We start from the raw sequence: 24,389 nt of genomic DNA on the forward strand, positions 1-24,389 counted from the left end.
TCAACATGAATAAAGGGGGCCAGAATCAAGCTTTTGTACATTAGAAAATCTCTTTTTCTTCTATATTGAAAAATCAAAGTATGTTTGCCTGATCTAAAACAAAAAGTCTTTCTAAGAAATAAAATATAGTTGATCCTGATAATCCAATAGTACTGTTCTAGATATGGTCAAACCTAGTACAATCATGAGGCTTACAAACCCAACTTATTTGTATAAATAAATAATATGTATGTGTGAAGATGCTTATTTGGTAGCATTATAATTCAAATTTAACAAGCTACCTTTTGAAATACCCAAGTGGATAACAGGCTGATACTGGGTGGATGGGAACTCCATGATTGGAAGCATATTAGGACAGAGTTAAGGACTCTTTTTTTATGTGTTTCTCCTATATCCTTATGCATGAGGGTGTGAAAAGCATTGCCATATAAAAACATTTCTATGTTGACTGATTAAGCAAAAATATGGTTCTACTGATATTGCTGTGAAACTATATAAATTTAATGAAAAATAGTCTCCTTCCAACCGTGTATTTAAAATTTCCATACAGAAGAGAAGTAACTGCTTAGCAAACTGTTTAAAGCAAAAATGATAAAAATGCTACTGAAGCCGCTTAATTTCTAAAGGACCTTTTCATTCAACCATGGGGGTAGAGAAGCTTCTGCAGAGTATGTGCTACCTACTTATGAGTTTGGGATAAACCTATAAGTTTATCAGGGGTGACCACCAGGATCTGGGGGAACGTTTGTTCACCAGAGCGCCCCAAGGGATGACGAGGTCAAACGGTCATAAACTACTGTGAGACCGCTTCAGGCTGGACATAAGGAAGAATTTCTTTACTGTCCAAGCCCCCAAGGTCAGGAACAGCCTGCCATTGCAGGTGGTTCAAGCACCTACACTGAATACCTTCAAGAGCAAATTGGATGCTTATCTTGCTGGGATCCTATGACCCCAGCTGACTTCCTGCCCTTTGGGCGGGGGGCTGGACTCGATGATCTTCCAAGGTCCCTTCCAGCCCTAATGACTACGAAATCTATGAAATAAGGCCTTGGAAATTAAAGACTGTGGCTGCACACACACATTCAAATAACTGGAGAGAATTTCCCCAGGTTTGCTGCCTGGGTAGAGAAACCCAGAGCTGTGTATAGAGACATTTAAATGCTGAGGCTCTGAAGAGTGGAGAGCTTGCAGTACTGACATTGTGCATTTTGGGGGGGGGGGCAGGAGGGAAGGGAAGGGGGACTGCACATACATCTTCCTTAGTCTGCCTGACAACAGAGTGCAGCAGTGCATAAGGCAGCCATGACTGGATGACCCAGACTGGCAATGGTCATCCTGTATTTCCCTGCAACACAATGTGGGAATTGGGAAGGGGTAGTGTTCTGGAGCAGCAGTCACAGGCAGCAGTTACAGGCAATTCATGTTATCCCCCCCACAGCTGAGCTACCCCTCCAAGGGCCACTGCCTGCCCACAGAGACATGGCAAGGTGCTCCCTGCTGGGCACAGCCTAGCCGGGCCATCTGCGGGTCTGCTTGGGATGGCTGGGCAACAGCTCCCTGCACGTGAATAAGGGTGTGGGGTGGGAAGGAATAATAAAGAAGCCAGAGGCTGGTAAGCAGGCTGGAGGGGGGGGGGGGAAAGAAGGGCGATGAATGTAGCTGATAGAAGTGGAGAGGTACTTGGGCAGTCAGATGTTAGGCAGGTTATAATGTGTCATAAATCCAATGTATATGTTTAGTCCATGATTTTTTGTATCCAGGACACTGATGAAGTGAAGTTCATAGGTTCATCTCTAAAAAGTGTTTTGTGAATTGCCTTTGAGGATCAAGAATGAGAGATTATAGAAAGAGTGTTTTTCTTGTGAGAAATGTGCCCCCACAGGTAACTGGGTATTCTTGTTTTTAAGAAATGTCCGGTGTGTGTTCATTCAGGTGTGCTGTTGTTGTTTGGTCTCCTATGTATTTTCCATCAGGCCATTTGATGCATTGGATGAGATATATTGTATTTTTAGAGGTGCAGCCGTCAGATCTAGGAATGGTGATAGTTCTGTTGAGGGGTACAGTAATTGTGAGAGCAGTAGATATATTTTGGTTTGAGGGAGGGGTGATATGTCATAACCGGCGGTAACCATAACCAGAATCACTCACTGATTCTCTCATCCACTGATTTCTCAATTTATATTTTCACTAACTGGCTTGCATGCAGACCAGCCTCTGGCTTCTTTACTATTTGTTCCATCCAGGAAGAGCACACCAACTCCAGAGGCTTCCTCAGCCTGACCAAGGGTATTTAAACCTGAAAGCTTTTAAACATGAAAGCTTACTAGAAACATGTTGTCAACTAATTAGTTGGTCTATAAAAGATATCAGATTTACCCAGAAAACCTTGTCTCCCATATGTGTGTACATGTGGCTGTAGCAGGGGTGGGGAGCAGGGAAAAGAGGTGGGTATGTGCCCCCTAGCCCAGCAGGGTCCACCCAGTCTCCCCCTCCAACACTAGGAGGGGAAGGGGCTCCACCCCCCCCCCCAACACAGTCCAGCTCCCATGGGGGAAGGGGGCCTCCAATTTTGTGCTTGCCCAGGGCCCCAATTACAGATTAATCTGTTTCTGGCTGGGGGGACTGTTGATGCACCCCAATTCAGCACCACGCAGGATGGGGCCAGGACTGGCCTGACTGTATGGCCGGGGACCGTGCTCTACTTCCTACCTAGTCCCGCCTTCTCTGACAGTGCTCTGGAGCCCAGAGTATCAGAGTGCTCCGGCCAACCACAGCACTGCCCTGACCCCCTCCCCACACAGTTTTTGGATATGGGGGTTCTGGCCCACCCCCCAGGCCCGCCTACAAATTGTGTCCCCCCCCAGACTCAGGAGGCACCAGTCGCCCATGATCAGAGTCCAGCAAGCAACACACTATCTCCCTCTGGGGAAGGGGGAGAAGCTGGAGAACTATTTTCTCTTCTGAGAGAAGCTATAGCATGTCCAGATAGCTGATGTCCCAGGAGAAACATTCCTTGAAATTATTTAGCCCTAGTTGTTCTCACATTATTTTTCTTCTGTGGTGGCCACTTTTACCCTGGTAGAAAAAACCTGAAAATCAGTACACTTGTGGTTTCTCCTGAGAGACCCCACAAGACTTTCCCAGGAGAAAGTAGAGGTCTGTATAGGCCAGTGGTTCCCAACCTCAGGTCACAACCCAAATGAGGGTTGTGGCGGCAATGGACACAGAGGATGAGCCACGCTGTGTGTTAGAAGTGCCTCCGACCCCAGGCTGCTGCTGCACTTTGCTCCCAGCAGTGGGGTACAGCAAAAAAATGGTTGGTAACCACTGGTATAGGGCAGATGCCGCTGGTCTTCTGAAGTATGCAGGAGAAAGTTTGCAAATTAATTATCTATTATGAGTAAATAAATATCAGTATTAGATATGAACAATCATTGGTTACTATTATTTTGATGAATTTTTACAAAATTATTAGGATACCAAGGTTGAAAAACATATTAACATTTTCAAAAACTTCCAATATTCCTTCGTTCCTTCCTTTCTTTTAGAGAAGATTTTATTTAAAAAGCATTTTATTTTTAGCAACTAGGTTAAATGAGCCCAGGGTCACCACTAATGTCCAGCTGGAAAAGTCAGGAGGGACCTGAGATAAACTGGTAGCCGCTACTAAGGGCAGCTAGGGACAGACCCACTGTAAAGTGTGGAAGCCCTGCCAGGACTGAGGGTTAAGGTTAGGGTTAGGGTGCTGAAAGATTTGTCCATTCACAGCAACTGAGGGAAACCCTCTGCTTATCCAAGCCCCCAAGGTCTGGAACAGCCTGCCATTGGAGGTGGTTCGAGCACCTACATTGAACAGAGCACCTATATCTACAGAGTAAATTGGATGCTTATCTTGCTGGGATCCTATGACCACAGCTGACTTCCCGCTCTTTGGGCGGGGGACTGGATTCGATGATCTTCCGAGGTCCCTTCCAGCCCTAATGTCTATGAAATCTATGAAATTTTCATTTCAGGGGAATTCTCTAAATTATCTCTTACAGTATTTAATTAACTTGCACTGACATGGAATTGTTCATTTAAGAATTTCAGCCGTTTGAGGAAAAGAAATTTAGATTTATGTTATATGTTTCATAATCCTAAAGCATTTTTCACTGTATAGAAGAAAACACATGATAAATTCTGTATCCCTTTTTGGTGAAAAAACACATAGTACAAAAAGCTCTGTTGTGATCCCACCAAAGGTAGCAGCTTTCTCTAATCCTCAGATTAGTTCATGTATTTTTAATTTATCATATCATAATACAAGATTCCTCAGTTTTTGTTTGAAAAAAGTCCTGCTTCCAGTCATCACTCTCAATGGATGCAAACTCTTATTCAACATTATATAATGCACACCTGTGATTCAGAAACCTCTAACTTACTCCTCTTTACTGAGCTTGATTTACCTCTTCTGGTGCAGTCTTGGAAACCCATTTGTTTCCAAGAATGAATTCATTACCTCAGAGGAAGACAAGTTGGCTTAGGGGCTGCCACTCTGTAGACTCCCACCAGGAGGAGATAGCTTAAATTTATGGTCATTGTTCCACTTGTGCCCTTTTCTTGGAACTTTATGCAGTACAAATAAAAGAAGCCATGGGCCAGCCTGGCCACATTCCCTCCCCTGTCAACTCTTCGTACAACCACATCCCCCTCTAAAGAGACTTTCTGAAAAATCTAGTATTCAAGTTAACTGTACTTCTGTTTGCTAATTTAAAAATAATAGTTGTGATGCCTCTTTATCACGTCTGAAATGTAGATAATCTGACTATTTCAATTCTCTACATTAGTGATTTTTGAGATCCTTTCAAAGGTGTCATGTCCACATGAGTGTGAATGTTTGGTTCCCTGGGGACAACAAGCAGCAAGACACCTTGTGCTGCCACTAGTTGTCCCAGGGGAACGCCTGCACCATCTGGTAAGTTATCCTGGGTGGGGTAGAGGAGGCTAAGGCTAGCCTTATTGGGGTCCTGGGGGCTCCTGGGGCTGCAACAGTGGCAAATCTGCCATGAGGAGCCTGGCTAGCAACTGGAGCATGGCTCCAGAGGGCCAGTCTCTGGTTTTGAGCAGCGGTGCTGGCCTGCGTGTACTGCTCTGGGTTTTTTTTGGCACAGGGATTTTTTGACCCTTGGCTAACCAGGTATGAAAAAACCCCTGTGCTGCTCTACTGAAGTGCAGAGAACAGCTGAATGTACGGTATGTGGCACTAAAGGTATCAAAAATATTCTGACCTGTTGTGGGCTTTCTGGCCAGATCCAGACATGCAGGCATGCATGGTGTGTGGTGCTGCAAACCACACACCTGGCATGTTAAATGTGCTCATGCTGCAAATTTACAACAATAAACAGAATTTTGTTGCTTCTGGGAATGTTGCCTTGCACCAAAGTGCACATGGAGGGGTGTGTGCAATGGTAAAAAGTAGCAGAACAAATTTGTGCTGATACTTTTTTGCCACTACAAGTTAATGCTCCTGCATGTGAGGACATACCCTCTGTGTTCTTTGCAACAGAACTGCTCTATTATTTTTCACTAGTCAAAAATGAGTGAAAACTAAGCTGGGATTTTCTGATGGGTTCCTCAAGTCTCATGAGGGGTGGCATAAATTTAATGAAGGGTACCTAAAGCCTAAAGAGGTTAAGGATCACTGCTTACACATTAATTCAAAATAAACAATGTCTTTACAATCTTTTTTCTAGTTTCATTTAGAAAAAGATAAGAAACTGGAATTATTTTTCACTCTTTATGAAAAGTTTTAAAAGAATCTTAAAACCTCTGAAACACACAAGGAACAGACAAGCTGTTGGCATAAAGATGTTTTCAAAATGATACTAATTCTAACTACATAATGATTCCTAGTACTATACAGCTTCACTTATGTTAGCAAATGTCCTTTAGCAGAAATGTTAATTCTGATCAACTGTGAATATGTTTCTACATAAATCAAAATGCTAATCCCATGGAAAAAAATCAAAGGATTTGCTTCATTAAGTTTTCTTATACACATTAAAATATATATTCTGGTCTAGAAGTAATATTCTTATATGTAAAAATAAGCTTCAGACTTAATTAAATTCTAGCTATTTCTGATTATAATGGACTTGGATTTGGATCAGATTTGGATGAAAAAGATATACACACACAAACAACTGGTTCAGGATAGGTTCATCTTCTGCTCAAGGAAGACATTTTCTGTCTATTTACTAAATCCAAATGATTGAGTTTTCTTTACCCAAATCACCTTTTTTACACATGCAATGTGATGCTTTTCTTCCAGGATGAAGAATAAGCAAGTGACTTTACTATTATTATGAATGTGTCTGAGTCATCACAGTCATTAGGCTCTCTGTGATGACTCAGACAGATTTACAAAGTCAAATAGGCCTGAGAACAAACTGGTTCTAGGACTGTTTGAGCCTGGCTAATATATATGTATTAACTGCACCCAAACGTAGAAGACATGTACTTCAAAACAAATTGCTTTATCAACTGTCTTGAACCCAGCCAGGAAGACCAAGGAAGTTCCTTGAGCAAGAGCACTAGGGAAAACTGACAAACAAAACCCACATCAGTTACAGCAGGCATAGCCAAACCATGACACATGCCACAAGTGGCCCAGGCAGCCTATGCATGACTGGCACATGGCAGACAGGGGAGGGGACAGGCAGCACAGTGGCAGACAGGGTAGAAAGTAGAAGCAGAAGAACAGATAATGGTCAACACTATTCATGCATGTATACATTTCCCCTCACCCTCCTGCTCCCCAAACATGTACACATTCAATATATCTAAAAGATATCTAAAAGATTTGGCATTTAAATAGCATGAATTTATACATTCATACAAAACAGGTCTGAGCTCTGGGACTAGGGACAGACATTACACATACACTAGTTTAAGTGATCAGATACACTGGTTCAAGCCTGTAACAGAACATAAATTCAACGTACATAAACCAGTTTCAAAATGGCTGAAACTGGCTTAAGAGGAACATAGTTGAATGTAATATCAGACTTAACTGATTTGGGTCAAACTGGTTTATGCAACTTCTGTCCTAGACCCCTTCCTGGTTTAAGTTAAATCAGAGTCCTCCAGCATCCCAGATGCTTTGCAGACCTGGGCTGTGCTGTCTGCTCCAGAGAGCAGGGCTGGCCCCGCCCCTCTGCTCCTAGCCAGGGCCCCAGCAGAGACTCTGACCCCACCTTTGCCTCAGAATGCTGTCCCAGGGCTGGGGTCTGGCGACACTCCTGCCCCTTGAGCAGCAAGAGGGGAAAAGCCTAAGATGGTGCAGGCAGGGGCCTGCGGGGGTCTGGCCATGCCCCCACCTCAGATCAGCACTCTAGAAGGGAAGGGAGGGCTGCTCTAGCACTCCCTAGCTTCTAGCCTGAGCCACTGCAGGCATGTGCCTGCGTTTCTTCAGTCCAGAGGGAACGGCTGTTGCAAACTGGTTCAACCTAGCCAGGTTAGACTACCCTGCAAAGACTGACCCAATTCAGGCTCAGGCTTTGTGAATGTCTGTCGCTAGCTTGGAGTTACAGGAACAAATTAGCTATGAGTCCCAGAGAAGTATAGTGTGATTTAGAAAAATGCTGCATGATAGTTGGCCAAAAAAATATGCCCTTCACAATCAATTGATCAGCTTTTGCTAGTTCAGAACCAGCCAAAAAATTTGTTTGAAAAATGCCTGAAAATCTAGTGATTTGTAATTATATGATAAAACAGTGAGCATATTATGGAATTAACCTGACACCTAAAACAAATTAATGTAAATAAATATGTATATATCAACCAAATATGTGGATAAGAGCCTTAAAAATGAAAATAAAGATTTTGCCTTAGCTTACTTTGCTCCTGCACTAGCATCGGTGATGTGTGTGTGTGTGAATGCTGGATATTGCGAGTTACATGTCATTAAAATACAGAGAGGTAGTGGCATTATTAAACAATAATTGAACATTCATATAGAGGGCTGGACACATTTGGCAAAGCGGTCGGTAAGTACCTATACTACACAATATATAGGAGGTTCTTGGGAACTGATGGAATAAAGGTAGAGAAAAGAATTTTGGAGGGCTGGGCTTGTTTCCACCCTTACAAAACACACTTTTGGGCACAGCGTGTTGCCTCAAGAGAGGAGCAATTACCTGGAAAGAAGCCTACCTAGTTCTCAGTTGGGGATAGAGTCTTTTATCCATTCAGTCTATAGTTACAAAATTAGATACAATATTATCATCAGCCCTTGGCCTTGCTCAGTTCAGAAGCTGAGAATATAGGGTGGGCAAAATTAATGCCACATGAGGTCTAAGAAACCAAAAATCTGATATTTTGTAACATTTTATGCTTGATTTTGCAATCTAAATACCTTTTAAACCCATTTTTGTGTCTAATTTCCTAGTTTTACTTTGTATAATATATACTGTGCAAAAATAGTGAAAGCGAATAACAAAAAATATCATTTCTCAGTGAATAGAGAGAAAATTTAGATAACAAAAGATGTTACTTCTTCAGGAATTAGCCTATTTGGAGGCCTAGGAGAAAGGTTATTTAAAATATTCTGCTGGTGAGAGAACAAAAAGTGCATCATTGACAAAAATTAATTACAAAATCTCGCAGCAAGGAATAATCTAAAATTACGCTGAGACATATCTTCAGTTCATAGTGCCAACAAGTGTTATCTTGTAGAATTAACAATACACAGTAATTGGGGCTACATTTTAACGGAACCAAAGGGAATAATTGCAAAAATGCTTAAAGCACAAGGCTTAATTAAAATTTCTTGTTGTACAAAATCAGGGCCTTTCAACTAATTTAGGTAAACAACTGGAATTGCTTGTACTGTAAGTTTTATCAAACAGCAGTATTAATTGTTCCACAAAATGTTTGTTTAAAACTGATTTCCAGGTAAAACTTTATAATATAAACATTTTTCTGTGTTTGCTTAAACAATTTTTTGCGTGTTTGCTGTATTAGAAAATTTATGGTGTGGATACCTTAAGGCAGAGATGGAGAGATACTCAGCTTATTTGTTCTACTAAGTCATTTGTTTCTACTAAAAGTACTGAACTTTTTGAAGGATTTGACTTCTCATTTTGTAATTTAGCGTACAGGCAACCCCTGCTTAATGCTCTTAATTGGTTCCTGAAAAACTGAGCATTGTGGAATAGCATTAAGTGAAATGTACAAAGCCCGTGAGCATTATAACAAAACTCACTGAGTGCTAAGTGGAATCTGGTATCAATGTAAAATGAACATTATAGCAAAATAGCACTAAGTGAAACAGCATTAAGGGAGGGTTGCCTGTAACCACTCTGTGTTTATATATAGATATCAATCAGACAACATTAAGTATTAGTAGTATTACTAATACTGTTGTCATATACCACAGATACTGTTTGTTGCCACAAACAATTTTTGAACACAAAAGCTTGCTTAATAATTGTTTTCCAACTATTTAAGTTGGTCTAATAAAAGATATCAGATTTATGCAAAGAACCTTGTCCGCCTATGTCCTTAGACCAACACGGCTACAACCTACACCCGTTTGTTGCCACGTAATTCTATGAGAGGATACTCCAGTGCAGCAGTGAAGAAAATAGAGTCCTGGTACTGCAGCTTTTATTTATGCGACTCATCTAATCATACCCACTGGTTGTCCACAATATATTATACTGTATTATTGGTCTCAATGAGACAACCTACCTAAGAATGAATTCCCATGTGAATGCTAGATGCTAAATCAAGTCCTCATTATTTATTTGCTAGTTTGTATTTTTAAACCTTATTTTTTCTCTTTTACTGTTCTGTTAAGCACTATATCTTCTTCAGAATCTGCCATACTTGACTTGTGTAGGATATTCAGTTTAAACCTGATCCAAAGTCCATTGAAACCAATGGAAATTCCTCCATGCATTTCAATGAGTTCTAGACCTTGTCTTCTGAGAGATGGAGAAAGAATAAATGAAGACAATGACTAGCAATGATGATGATTATAGTATGCAACTTCTTTCCTCTGATTGAAGCACAGAACTTTTATTCTGTAATGTATTTCTTGTGAGCTTTATAGTTACAGATTTTGTCTGTATATATGGCATTCCTGATTTTCAGTTTGCTGTTCTGGTGAACGTGGGGTCATTCTTCAATATTTAACTGAATATTATAAACACTTTTCTCTGTATTTCTTTGTGTCCCAGGATAGAGAGTATGAGCAATCACTAGACTGTTCTTTTATGGGGGGACCCCATATATATGATATTTTGAACCATAAAAATCTATTTGAAGATACGTGTTTCATTAAATGATTTCAAAATGAATCAGTATGTTAATTGCATGTTTTACACAAATATTTTAACATTAAAGACAATTATGGACAATGTCCCCACAATGCTAAACTTCTATGTATATAAGTTACTGTATGTACTTAAGCAATTTTGTTGAGTTCAGTGAAACTCCTCAAGTGTGAAAAATGTTGTAGGAATGTTCTATTCTATTCTACAGGTTCTTTCAGTTTGTAGCATTTGGGTCCTTCCAGTTTCTTAGAAGCAGTGGTTATCACTGATAAGGGAAGTGATTTTGATTATACTGTAAGTAGTGTTCCAAACTGTGCAGCGCGTGCAGCCGTGCAGGTGTGCTCATGCTGTGCTGCCAGGTGTGCCTGCACGGCTGCGCATGCCACGCAGCTTACAGGGAACAGTGGTTGCAGGTGTTACTTTTACTTCTGAGACAGAATTGAAACAATGTTTCAACAATGCATTTAGGGGCACTGGATCACACTGCATATTAAGATTGTATATTGTTTATAAATGTTAAATAATAATAAACAGATGTTTTACTAAAAGACTAATTTATCATGATAAATCACTCATGAGAACAAGAGGGCAACAACTTTTCTATAACACATATAATCATGTCTGTGTTAGCCTTTTGCCTTTTATGAACCAGTTATAAATGGGATCTTAATATAAAGGTATGAGGAGGCATGATGTTTCTAGAATTGCCATCTTCCAGACAAAGAAGACTTAAAGAGTTAAATCAAAGTTAAAGAATAGAAATAGTAATCTGACTGCTGTGACCAAATCATGAGTCAAGTAATTACTTTGTTCTTATCTCAGGCTCCTGCAGCTGGAAGTAGTGTTCAACATTTTCTCCAGACTAAGCATATTACTTCTATGCACTGCTAAAGAGGTGGTACCATATAACCTTCCATTCAAGAGCTGGGCAAAATGATCACTATATTCTTTACTTATTTTGCAGGTATGTGGGAAGGTTGAAGAAGAATTTTGAAATCTTCAGATAAAGACAACTATATATCAGCCAAGTGCTTATTACTATTTATAAACCATTGCCTACCATCATTATTCTAGTTTTTTCCTCATCCTTCTTTTTTCTGGATGCTTTTCTATTTATTCTCATGCCAATATGGCTGACACCCCCATCCTTTTAATTTCTTATGGTCTTGGACTATTCTAGGTGTAAAGAAGTCCCTAATGAGTTTTGCTTTATCTGTCCACTTCTTTTCTGTTACAGAAATATAGCTTAGTTAACTTATAGCTGCTGCCTTGACTACAGAGCTCAGGAATGAAAAACCCCATCAGCGTTCTTTCCACACATTCCAATGTAATGAAATGAAGATTAGAACCCAGAAGCCTGCTATCCTCAGCCTCGGCTAATTCTGACCTCTTGCTCCCACTCTTTCATATGACAGAACTGACAAACTAACGTCTTCTTGCACAGCATGCTCTGCTGAACTTTCCCAGGCTTGACAGCACAGACATTGTGTCACGTGACAAAAACAAACAAACAAAAATCACCAAAAAAACACACAGATTAAGGTTTAGTCTTGTGTTGTTGTCTTTGTTTCTCTTCTTTAAAAGTATTCCCCCCCCCAATCACACTTTTTCATGGGATTACCTATTGCTGAACAAATAGCAAATATGACAACTAATAGTGCATTTCCTTCAGGACACCTCAATCATCTATCACAGATGTAGAAAGATTTTTTCTTACTTGTATTTATAGGATACGCTGTGTTTGAAGAAAACAACCCATTCTGCAGTTAACATGGTAAAATGATAAGGGTAGGTGACCAGGTCCCTAAACACTAGGACTAAGGGGGGTGGATTCCAAATATGTAGACATTATCCTCATTTTCTGTCCTTCAGTGACTGCAACCCTATTGCACAGGCTGCTACAAAGGACAAGGATTTTGTGAAAATATATAGAACTGAAAAGAAGGAAAGGGGAACCTTGAGAGGGGAACCTGTGAAGGCATATAAATTCATAAGGGGAGAGCAACATGAAGTAGGTGATGATCTGTTTACCAGGGCACCCCCTGGAACAACAAGGAACAATGGCCATAAGCTACTGGAGAGAAGGTTTAAACTGGACATTAGAAAAACGTTCTTCATGGTTAGGGTTGCCAGGATCTGGAATGGGCTTCCAAGGGAGGTGGTGCTTGCCCCATCCTTTGGGGTCTTCAAGAGGAGACTGGACAGGCACCTGGCTGGGATCACATGATCCCAGGTTTGGTGACCCTTTTCTTGCCTGCCAGGGGCAGGGGGTCAGACTAGATGGCCCACTGAAGTCCCTTCTGACCCTAAAACCTATGAAAAGTTCTAATGATACTTGAGAGCTGGAAGTACTATTGCTGCTACGAAACAAACACTATGTGACAAGTAATAAAAGCTATGAAACTCAGAGTACTGGCATAATTTAGGAGTTGGCAACCTATAGCCCATAGGCCATATCTGGCCTACAAAGTTGTCTGGTTCAACATGGGAGGGATGGGTGTCACAGAGCTGCACCATCCCAACCACCCCCTCTGTAATCCTCCCTCCTACTGCATAGCCTAATCTCCATGGCATCTGAGTTTATCCTTGATGTGGAGGGAACAGGTATCTGGCAGATGGCAGCTGGCCCACATAAGCAAAACGTTGCCAACCCCTGGAATAGATATCTGGAGCAACTCTATCTGGGACCTCCGGGATGTTATGAATAGGTGTGGTCATTTTAAAATCAGGGCCAAACTAGACCCCTGAACAATTTTAAACCTAGACTGCCTTAAAGGCCTAATGACATTTGCCTTATAGATAGGATATGATTAAATATCTTTATAATTATGGCGCTTTGCTGCAGAAAACTTAAAAGGTAGAATGAATTATATCATATAGGGGAAAACAAGGAAATGTATATTGGAAACACCTGTAATAACAGACTTCCTCCAGCGATATGAGAAAACAGGGTGTCCTGTCATGAACCAATACAATGGTTGAGAGATTTTGCATTAAAGGCAGAGAGACAATATTATACTGAGTTGCACAATTTCCCCAGAAAAGGATCATCATTTTGTTTTCTTCTGTTTTTCAGTTATTTTCTACATCCCTGTGGAAGGCCTAACTTTGCAGCATCAGGACCTTGTTTATTGTAGCAGCTTGTGGTCACAGAAGAGAAGAAAATAGTTGAAAGGAACAGTGAAAGTTAAATGCTTAATAGGTCCAGAAAAAACAGTGGAAATTAACAGGAGCCTCAAAATAAAAAATGATGGTGCTCAAAACCCTTGCTATCTTGTTTGTACCTGACTGAGCATGATTTCAAGAAAAATTCTAATTAGAGACTGATTTTACACATCTAAAGAAAACACTTGATCAAAATTCAACCCATACATGCCATTGCTAGCTTTCAATTAACATTTCTCTCAAGAGCAAACTTCTTCCTCATCTACCCTACCTGTAATGGGGAACCTAAGGAACTCTCTTCTTCAAGTTTGTATGATATACTTTATAACCTAATAAATCTGGCGTGCTTTGGACTGATCACCTGCTGGAAATTTGAAAATGCCAGATTTTTTAAACTGGCACGGTGGTTGGTTGCAGAGTGGGGGAGGGGGTAGTGGTGGCCAGTCCTGGAGCAGCAGCTGCACACGAAGCAGCTGCATGGGGTGGTGAATGGCAGTGGCAGCCGCTGAGTGCAAGCTTTCCCCCCTGCATCTGGGGGAGTGGGGAAGGGGGGGAGTGGTAGCTGGTCCTAGAGCGGTGGGGGGGAAGAGCTGGATTTTTTATATCCAGATTTATGAGGTTATACTGTATTAGGACAAAGTAGTTACACAGAGGTAATTCCTGTGTATTTGAAGAATATTCATTTGTTTTTCCCAAAAATCTCATCATCACTACCAGAAAGGTTCAGCTACAAAAGTCTACATTTACTTGCTGATTTGTGTAAAGTCTTGAACAAGTTAATTTTTGGACTTATGCATTTACAACTTGAGTCAGAGCAGGAACAATTGTTTCACAATTACCCTGTTTACAATTATCTTTTAAAGAATGTACATTAAACTTGGTGAAGTAAATGAGAGTTGGCAGTACATCTTAACTTGTACTGTTTTAGGCCCCCTCTACATGTTATAGGTATTGTATAATTAACTGATATTGTATAATTAACTGGTTAATTGTGCAATTACCTTAAGACCAGCTACATGTGCAAAGTACTTATCACACAATAGAAAGCTCCAACTAGCCATAAAGTTAGACCTTAAAAATGTGTACTAATGTTATAGCTGGTTGTTATAAAGCTTTAATTTGCATATGCAGAAGGTTGACAGGACTTCCAGCTGCACAAGCACACCTTGCCCAGCGTGAAACCCCTGGGCCCAGGGGAGCATGGCTGCCTCAGTTCCCCAAGGCCTGAGGGTTTTATGCACCCCTGAGCATGGGAGATCATTGCTGCCATGATACCCTAGCCTCCGGGGATCATGGCTGGATTCCCTCAACTGAGGGGGCTCCCAACTGTGGGAACTTACTTTTTGCCTGTGCAGTGCAGCACAGGATCAGGCCCCCACTGCACCAGCAATAAGGTGCAAGGGGATCTTATGCAAGATCCCACAATCGTGCCTCCTGTCATGCACATGCAACTTTACCTACATGTGTAAAGGAAGCCTTATGCTCGGTTCTACTTTAAACTACAAAAAAAAAGGGACAACTTTTCACAGTGCACAAGATCTTTGACTTGGTACTCAACTTGCCCAAGCAATTCTAAAATTACAAGAACAAACCTAGCATCTGTGGCCTACACGTGGCCCATGAGATAAACATTTGTCTATTTGCAACCAGTAGGACTTGTCATTGTACATACATTGCAGATAGATGATAAGTAGGAGAACATGCAAACAACAGAATCATAAAACAATATAAAAGTAGGATTAGAAGGGACCTAAGGAGGTCATCTAGTCCAACTCCCTGCTCAAGACAGGTTCATTTTTCACTAAACTGTCCAAGTCAAGTACCTGCCTAACCAGCTCTCAAAAAGGATGGAGATTTGACAACCTGTATGGGTAGCCTACTCCAGTGCTTAAACACCTCATAGTGAGGAAGGTCCTTCCTAATATCCAATCTAATTTTCCACTGTTGCAATTTAAGGCCATTGTTCTATTGCTACACAGAATAATCTATCACTATTCTTTCTATAACCACTCCTCTAGTATCTGAAGACTGTTACCAAATCTCCCCTCTATCTTCTCTTCTCTTCTTTTCTTTAACTAAATAATCCTTGTACTTTCAGCCTATCCTCTTAAGGGATATGATTTAACTTAGCTGAAACTTCATTAACTTAACTAATTTGGAATACTGACAACCATAACTCATCAAGTATAGGTGATGTTCCTCCCCCTAACTGCTTCCTCCTTGTAGCGGGCTGCCTACTACAACTGGTTCCTAGACCATTGCTAGTATCTTATCATCTCTAATGGCTACAGGGTTAGGGAAAGGAGGTTATCTCCTCTGTGAAGCAGACCTTAGAATGCCCAACCCTGTTCCTCAGCTTATTTATAGGATATCTACTTTCCACTAAATCCACTTCCACTTGTGCTTTATTATGGAATTACATCATCTATGGAATGAATACCTGCATTAAACACCTGCTGCCTGCTAAACTGTGACAACCTGAACCTTACTTCTTGACTTATCTTGCTGGGTCCCTGCAATATTGTAGGGAGAGGTGAAAAAAAAAAGCAAACTAGCAAGCATTGGTCCTTCTGGCAGCAGAGGCACAGTAGGGCATCTCTGTGCCCTGGGCAGTGACTGAGCATGGGATAATGCTGGCTACCACAATGCCCAGAGTGATGGTGGCTATTTTGTTTTTTTTTTTTACACACACGCAAAGCCAATGCTCCTAGCTACTGCTGCCTCCCCCTCCCTTCAGCTGTGCTGCTGTCTGGCAGTGAAGGAAAAGTTCCTTCAGATTTTCCTCATTTTACCTATTTTTAGGCAACTAACAGAATTCTCATAGCAAGAGAATAACCCCAGTCCTATGTTAATTTCACGAATAGAAATCAGGATCTGATAATCTATCAGCAAAGACAGGGTTCATACATTTTCTTAGTTTCACAGAGGGTACCTGGCCTTAGAATGCCCAACTCTGTTCCTACCAATGTGAACACTTGTTCAGGTGATGTCCTTTCCCTTCCCAAACTTCTTGAGGGGGGCTGAAGTGATAGCATGAATGTGGGACAGTATGGATGAAATCTCCTGATAACAGCCTTTTAGAACCATTGCTAAATGTATAGACTTTAGTAAATAAACTATTACAAGACTAGTATACAAAATTAAACTAGAAGTATTTTTTTTAAAGACTACAACTTTTCAAGTAAAAAAGGGAAGAAAATAGTTAGAAACTGTATGTAATTATTTGTTTAAAAGCACAGGGTTGGTTAGACCAAAAAATTGTATTAGCAGGCAAACATTTCAATATTTATTGATTTATGTCTAAAATAAGTTAGAGTCTATTCTATTGTTCTTGAGACGGATGATATGTGGAGGAAGTAGGTATTTTAATATCCTGTTTAACGTCAACTTAGAAAATGAGATTCTTCCTTAATATTTCCATTTCATTCACAAAGACTGAAGACTCCCCAAGAAAGGGACACCAGTATTTAAAGAGATGCTAAGTGTTCAAATGACAGATACTACCTTCCTAAAAGGCAAAATCCTCAGCTTTTTTTTTTATGGAAAAAAAATAATTTGTCACTTGCCCTTTGGGTTATGAAGGGAACCCAACAGTCTGAATTAAGTACCATAGAATAACCAGCAAATAAGCACATTCTTCTTAAAAGAAACATTAAAAAAATCTAATAATTTAATACCGATTAAAAGCAAAGAACAAAGAAGCAGACAAGGACTGCTAGATTAGCAGGTCCATGTGGTAGGATAAATCCACCATAGTACTTATGTTGCCTGTGAACCCCCTGAAGCTACAAGAATAAACATTAAGTATCACTGTGAAGATGTCTATTCTCTCTTGGTATCATTATAAAATTAAATATATATTTACAAAACAAAGATTCTACCCTGGTTTATTTTTACACAAAATTGGGACCTCAGTGTATATTCTGAGGTAGTTTATTACCTATTGTTTAATGCTGGAAATTTCTATCTATCAGCCAATTAGTTTACTTAAGAAACTAATGATTCTTGTATTTCTATAGTTTTAGTCCAGTTTACAGACTGTAAAGAAGGTTTTGCTAGATCATAACAATCTTCTAACAAAAGTTGTGCTTAGCTTCTTTGGTTTTAAGTTCTTCTATCAAAAAAGCTTTCTTCTAGTCTAGGTTGTATGAGACGTATCACACATATGCAGTTCCAAATAAAATGATGAACTGAAACTTCTGCAAGAAGATTCTTTTAGCACAGACCTTTACTCAAACATGTATCAATGCAACCACGGCACAATGAAAAATATCCCTTTGACTGACTGGGCTAATTATAAAGTTAAATTATGGGGCCCTTGTAAAAGAAGAGTTTGCTAAACACACAATTTCTACAACATTGCCTGGAAGTGGCTAAATTCCCAATAAGACCATCCCTATTGACCCTATTCATGAATGAATTACGATTTTTTATCTCTGCATAACATGCAGCATTTACTTACCCTTAAATTTTGAAGCATTCCAGTTTCTGCTGACATGACTGTATTCCCAAAATAGAACATTATAGTAATCCTCTGCTAGACATTTAAGCCATTTGTGTATTTATTTTTTAGTTTCTTTCTTGAACTTTCTAACTGTGAGAGGGCTGGGAAAGTCGAAGCATGATGAACGAGAGTTTGTTTTCTAAAAAAGTAGAAATGCAGACATTTGATCTAACATTGAAAAATTCACAGCCTCCTACCTTGAAAACAAACATTTCCCGGCGAAGAATAGCTAGCGTGTCGAAGTTCCCATCACAGATGTTAGGTTTGGATCCAGGATAGGAAGGTTTGTCACCAGTGGGCGGCCGGGGAGGTTTTGGCTGCCTATCATTCTTCCCAGGGTTAGCTGGAGGGATAGAACGATGTGGGGGCACTGTTGGCAGAGGTTTTGTTGGTGGTGGGATCTTGTCAGGTGGACCTTTAAAAATACCAGCAGGACACTGATTCAGATCACACTTTAAAGAGGACTGCAAAAGTGCAACAAAGGTACACCGTACGGAACAAGCCTGTATCAATAGAAGACTGGATTAGATATTCCTTTTATGATTTCTGCAGTTTTGGTTCCAGATAGCTGAGGCACTAACAAAGGAAAAAAGAATGATTTCTTGAGAATTGATACCTTGCTCCTTTATTCAGCAACAAAGTTAGAGATTGCAAAGGGTGCTGAAATTTAAAATCATGAATTGTTTATAGCATGTGCTTGAACAACTTTGAAAAACTGTCTTGTTGAGAACAAAACTCTTGTTTGTTATGTAAAATGTAGGAAATGTGTCTTACAAGTATGTAACAAAAGCCTCACCAAACCATGTTTTTGAATATCCTCTTTATTATCTGTATTTATCTATCCATTCACCTTTGCACACACACAAACTGCACATTGAGTGGGAATATTTACATGAGAAATGACAGAAGCAAGTAATAAAGTGCATTGATCCAGCACCCTTGACTATCTAGCCTAACCAAACATCTGTCTACTAGTTAGTGTATTCTGGGACTATTATTAACATTTCTAGCTTTTGAGCAACTAGCTGTCTCACATAGAGACTTCATAAAAGCACAAAAATACTTCCTTCTTTCCCCAGAAGTGGAACTTACTCCACCATTTATGCTGGCCCAAATCACAGATCAGAACATTAATTGTGTACCAGTGACAGATGTAAGATCTAGTATCTTGCAACTCCCCAGGAATACAGCTTGGAAAATTTTAATTCCAGGAAAGGTTATCTCCCCATGTCCCTAAGGGACACAAAGCCCTTTTCTAGGATTGAAAGAAAATTTTTATGTTGGAGTCAGGCATTTCACGTGTCATAAATATATAGTAGAGCTCTTTAAAAGTTTCTAAAATTAGTTCCTTACCATTTTTATTTCCATGTGAGTTCTGTACAATTGCACTTATGGCTACTAATATGGCAACTGTTGCTATAGGTAAATGAGCTTAGATAAAGTCAAATTAAAAATAATTAGCTAACTCTCTGCATCGTATTTGCAAAACAGTTTTTTCTCTTTTTTTTTGAAAAATAAACGTGAAACTGGTGTGATGTAAAAATGTTGATGACACTCATTTAGGATGATCTAACGAGTCCATATATAGTTAAACTACTGGTCTACATTCATGCTATTAAAACTCTCAATGTCAGATCATATGATTTACAATTGGCAAAGTGAAAAAAAAGTCATTCAATTTCTAGAGAAATGCTGGGTCTAATAATATTTCTCATGTATAGGATAAGATGTCTTGCCTAGGACCAGTAAAATTTCTGGTGGCAGAAAGGGCATTTTAAGTCTACTTACTTCCTCTTTTGATCATTTAAATTACATAATTTCAGTATAACAAAGCAGCTTGCACTCTCTCATTTGCTGCACTCCCTCATTTGCATGATAGTAGGTTAAACAGCAACTCTAGCTGGAGACAAAGCTAAAACTCACAGTGAAATGTGAATTTCTGGTACCTGATCAAGGTAAATGAACTAGAAGGATAAATATTTACTGACCGAACATTTAAGGGAACCTTAAATTACCCACACAACCCCAAACAGCCATCACTAAGATCTAATAAATCATGTATTTTGTTCATAATTTGAAGGTGCATGACAATCATAATTAACAGTTAATGAGGAAGTTTTCAGCAAAATAGAACTTGTTTACTTCAATACAGGTATTATTTATAGAATCCAAATAAAGGTATTATTTATTGAATCCAAATAACCTTTTAACATATGTATTACAGAAATCAATTTGACTCAACATCCAAATTAAATTTTCATATATAATTTGCTATTGATGTCAGGAATTTCTTCCCAGGGGTAATAAATGTCTTCAAAAGTATAGCTTACAGCTGTCAGAGCTTAATATTTAGTGTAAAGAGAAAATATCCTTGTCTAGCCCTTTAGTCTAGACTAAAGGGCTAGACCAACGTACAAGGTCATGAGAAATAACCTTCTTTCAGTTTAACATACAAGAAATTATAACCAGCCAGTCATTGGGTTCCCTCTGTGGAACAGTCTGACTATAATAAAACTTAATATTAGAATATTTAACATAGATGTAGCTGGCTTTCAGTTGGAGGTACATTATTATCCTATACTAATTGAGATGGCTTTCCTAACAGTAAAGACTAGCAGGAAATATAATCCTGTTAATATTCAGTTTAACCCTGAGAGAACACTTACCACTCAGACATTTAAATTGAAAAACTAATGAATGCAAAACAAATTAGTGAACTTAAACTATACTATTTGCAAATGCAAATGATATCTACTGGTTACTTTGCATTTACATACAAATAGTATGCATCTTTCACTGTAATACTAAAAGCACTCAATTAAATTAGCAAAGCAGAATCCTTAATAGCTAAACTACAGGTGTCGAGCTCTTTAAAACTATGTAGGAAAAAGTGCCCCTGGAAATGTCAGAAACATTAATGTAGGAGTTGTAGGAGTTAAACCTACAATCAGTAAATTGTTTTTTCCTCCAATTAACTTGATTTCTTAAACTAACACAATAAATTTAGAATTTATTTACACTGGATGTTTCTTTCAATTTGGTTCACTAAAGACAAGTACACAGATATTTTAAAGACTGGAACTTTTTCCCTATGTTGTTCAAAACTTGGGTTGGTAATAACATAGTTTTAAGATCAATTTACTATATTTATCACAATAGGGGGCTTGCTGGGACCACAAAATTACTGTACCTTGGGAACTGCAGAGTATTATAACAGATAAATGCGCAAACAACCCATTCATCCATTTATATGAGCTCAGAGTACTGTGGAAATAAGCTTGTTAAGGTTTAAGCTTTCATATCTTAATATTTTAATAGTTTGGGATTTCTCTGCACATATTCTTTACTACCATTTTAAATATTTAAGGTTGCCATTCCAGCTGAGTGCAGATTTAGATTAAGGTTGTGAACAGTGAGAAACTAAATAAGAGAGCTTCATCAGAATCCTTAGCTTCCTCATAGCAAGAAATCAAGGCCTCTGAAACCATGGCTGACAGACTGCACTTTCATACACTATATTTTCTCCCTTTATGCCCAAAAATGCTCTTAAGTAAAATGCCTCACATGTATAATAACATACCATATATCTTCTGGATGCCTTGTAAATCATCAGTAGGTAGTTTGAAGTTGTCAGTTTCCATATACTGGTAAAATGGAGCCATAATTGCAGTGGGGTCATTGGAATGCTCCAAGCCTAGAGCATGCCCCAGCTCATGCACTGCAACTAGAAAGAGATCATTCCCTATGGAAACAAAAAAGGAAGTGCTTTATAATAATATGAACAATAAAACAAGGCTAATACCATAATGAAAGATATATTAATGGTAAAATATATTTTACCAGAAGAAACCAAGAATCAACATCTAGGGGATCACCTGAGCTGTGGCAGGCAGTTTTGTTTTTTTTTAACAAGACTATGATGATTATCATTTTATGATGGCAGAGATATGGTGATCCTCTGATGGATACCAATGAATATACTCATCTTCATTTAAATAGTGTTGTAGTGTGCACACAGTTAGTGAGCATCAGTCCTGCATCCATGGCTAGCTCACATACCATTTCAAAGTCTACTTTAATCCAACAAGAATGATTAAAATGTTTATGTTACAAAAGTAGTCTTAAGCTCTGAAGGAAAAATCGCTCTGCCAGATGCGGTAAACTTCACAAAATGAGCACTGCCTATTTAGGACAAATCCTGCAGAGAGCCTTAGTTTTCCTACTGTTTCCAATCAGACCCCTGCTGATGACCTGTACATGTTGTCCATTTCTGAATCAGCCCAGCTGAAATCATTACACAGATAAAGGTACAGATAGGTGTCCCATTACCTCTGTCAAATATGAACCACTTTTATTTATTTATTTTGCAGTGGGAACTAAGTAAATTCAGTACTTTGTGTTCTCTTTACATAGGTAAATGGCTATATAAGAATTAGAAGCTTTTGTTTTAAAATAGCTCTTAATAATAACCAAATATGAAGCATTTCCAGTTACTAAGATGGAAAAGATTAAAATAACTGACTGAACGTGATGCATATCATTCCTTAAGTTTCTCAGTGGGTGCGTCTACACAAGACATTTACTGTGAAGTTCTCTAATTAGCTCTGCAGGAAATGTCTCAGCATCTACACGTGCAGTGCTATGAGCATAGAGTATACTAATTAACTCCACTGTAGGTTAGCATTTGTAAACAGAAGTACTATCCTACAGTGGCATTATTTACTCCTCAGCAATGCACATGTAGATGCTGACCCAGCTGGCTGGGACATGTGGCTTCTGCTTACCCCCATGCTTGTGCCCCAGCCAGTCCCTCTGCAGCATGTTGAACCAGGTCAGAGCAGCCCTGGGCTGGCAGGCTGATCCCCTCCCCCAGGCTCCCTACCATTCAGGGATGCTCTGACCCAACTCAACGTGCTGCGGTCCCGGGCACAGCACCCGGGAGCAATGAGCTCCAGAGTGATATGTGCCAAAGTTTATTGCTGTGAATTAATTGCATGTGTAGAGGCACCCAGTTATTATTGTGTACTAGAGAACAAAAATAGGCATGCTCACATTGTGTTTATATCTATCTTTTTGGAAATCCATAAAAGAAATCAGACTGGTATTAGCATACAGATTTCACTTAAAAATTGTTCACAGCAACACTTGATTTTTATTACAAGTAGTTGAGAGCAATTAGAAATTCTGATCCATGGAATTATTGCAGCCTTGCTAAAACTAGAGACAGAGGCGTTGAACCTGGTATAAAGATCTAGACCAGGGATGCCCAACCTTGGTCTGTGGGCCAGATCCAGTCCATGGCACTATGTAATCCTGTTCATGGAGCTCCCCAGTGGGCCTTGCAAGGGAAGAGTGATGCTCTTGGAGGTTAATCCTGGCATGCAGGGTTAGTATAGGATCCAGTCAGGTGGTGCCCCAGGGTAGGAGCAGCATGCGCCCCATTCATTCCACAAACAGGCTCTGCGCCATTCATCTGGCAAATAGGGCCAAAAATGCGAGCATCACTTATCCAGACCAGAAACTGTCTACTGTAAATCAACTTTCATTAACTGTCTCCTGTAACAATCAGGGCACATCCAGAAGAGCATGCTTGTGTGGTCTGTGGCACCATGAACCACATGTGCTGCACATGCAGGCATTCATTGCATTGCTAATTTGCAATGTGGTGGGTTTTTTTGATACCGGGAGATCTTGGTGTAAAAAAATCCTGTGCCAAAAAAAAGCAGGGAGGTGCATGTGGCACCAGTGTATATTGCCTGAAACCAGAGTCTGGTGAGCTGAAGCCACACTTCAGTGGCTGGTAAGCTCTGTGTATCTGGATCACCACCACTGGAGCCCCAGGAGGATGTCAGGATCCAAGGTAAGGCTGCTGGGGTCAACTCAGGTGCTAGCCCCAGCCTCCTCTACCCCACTTGGGGCAACTTGCTGCATGCTGGAGCACACACGCAGTGTGAAAGTATGTGCTGCTGCTATTTGTCCCTGGGGAAACACACACACTTATCTGTCCGGATGTGGCCTTATTGTCTACTTGCTTTTCCAAGACTTTTACCTCATAAAATATCAGTTTAAATTGTGCAAACGTCTAGAACATAAGTTGATCTATTTAAGCCAGTGGGACTACATGTGTAAAGGTTTTAAGGCTGGGCCCATAAGCTTTGTTTTTTGTAGCCATACCAAATAGTGCCAGCAAAGATGTAAAGGACAGACTAATCCAGGTAGAGGAAAGGAAACTGAGTCAACACACACCACTTAAAACGAAAGTCCCTGGGACAGAACTATCACTTCTGCATATTTGTACAGTGACTACCCACAAAGGGAGCCAAATCTGGATCTCCTGCTGTTGATCAAATATAATTATAAATAATAACAGTGGAATTTTCTTCACATTTTCCTTTTGAGCA

General features: G+C 39.7%; 1 protein-coding gene across 1 annotated transcript in view; it reads right to left on the reverse strand.

The window, feature by feature from the left end:
• The window catches only part of MMP16 (matrix metallopeptidase 16), a 294,816-nt gene that overhangs the window by 56,839 nt on the left and 213,588 nt on the right, over window positions 1–24,389 (reverse strand). Inside the window, exons 5-6 of the mRNA XM_090040277.1 lie at window positions 21,569–21,730; window positions 18,186–18,403 (exon numbers count right to left, since the gene is read on the reverse strand). Coding sequence (XP_089896403.1) covers window positions 18,186–18,403; window positions 21,569–21,730 — 380 coding nt within the window. The remainder of the gene's footprint in view (window positions 1–18,185; window positions 18,404–21,568; window positions 21,731–24,389) is intronic.

Source organism: Crocodylus siamensis, chromosome 3, assembly GCF_052110815.1.
Source record: "Crocodylus siamensis isolate JL-2025a chromosome 3, ASM5211081v1, whole genome shotgun sequence".
NCBI classification, from domain to species: Eukaryota; Metazoa; Chordata; order Crocodylia; family Crocodylidae; genus Crocodylus; species Crocodylus siamensis.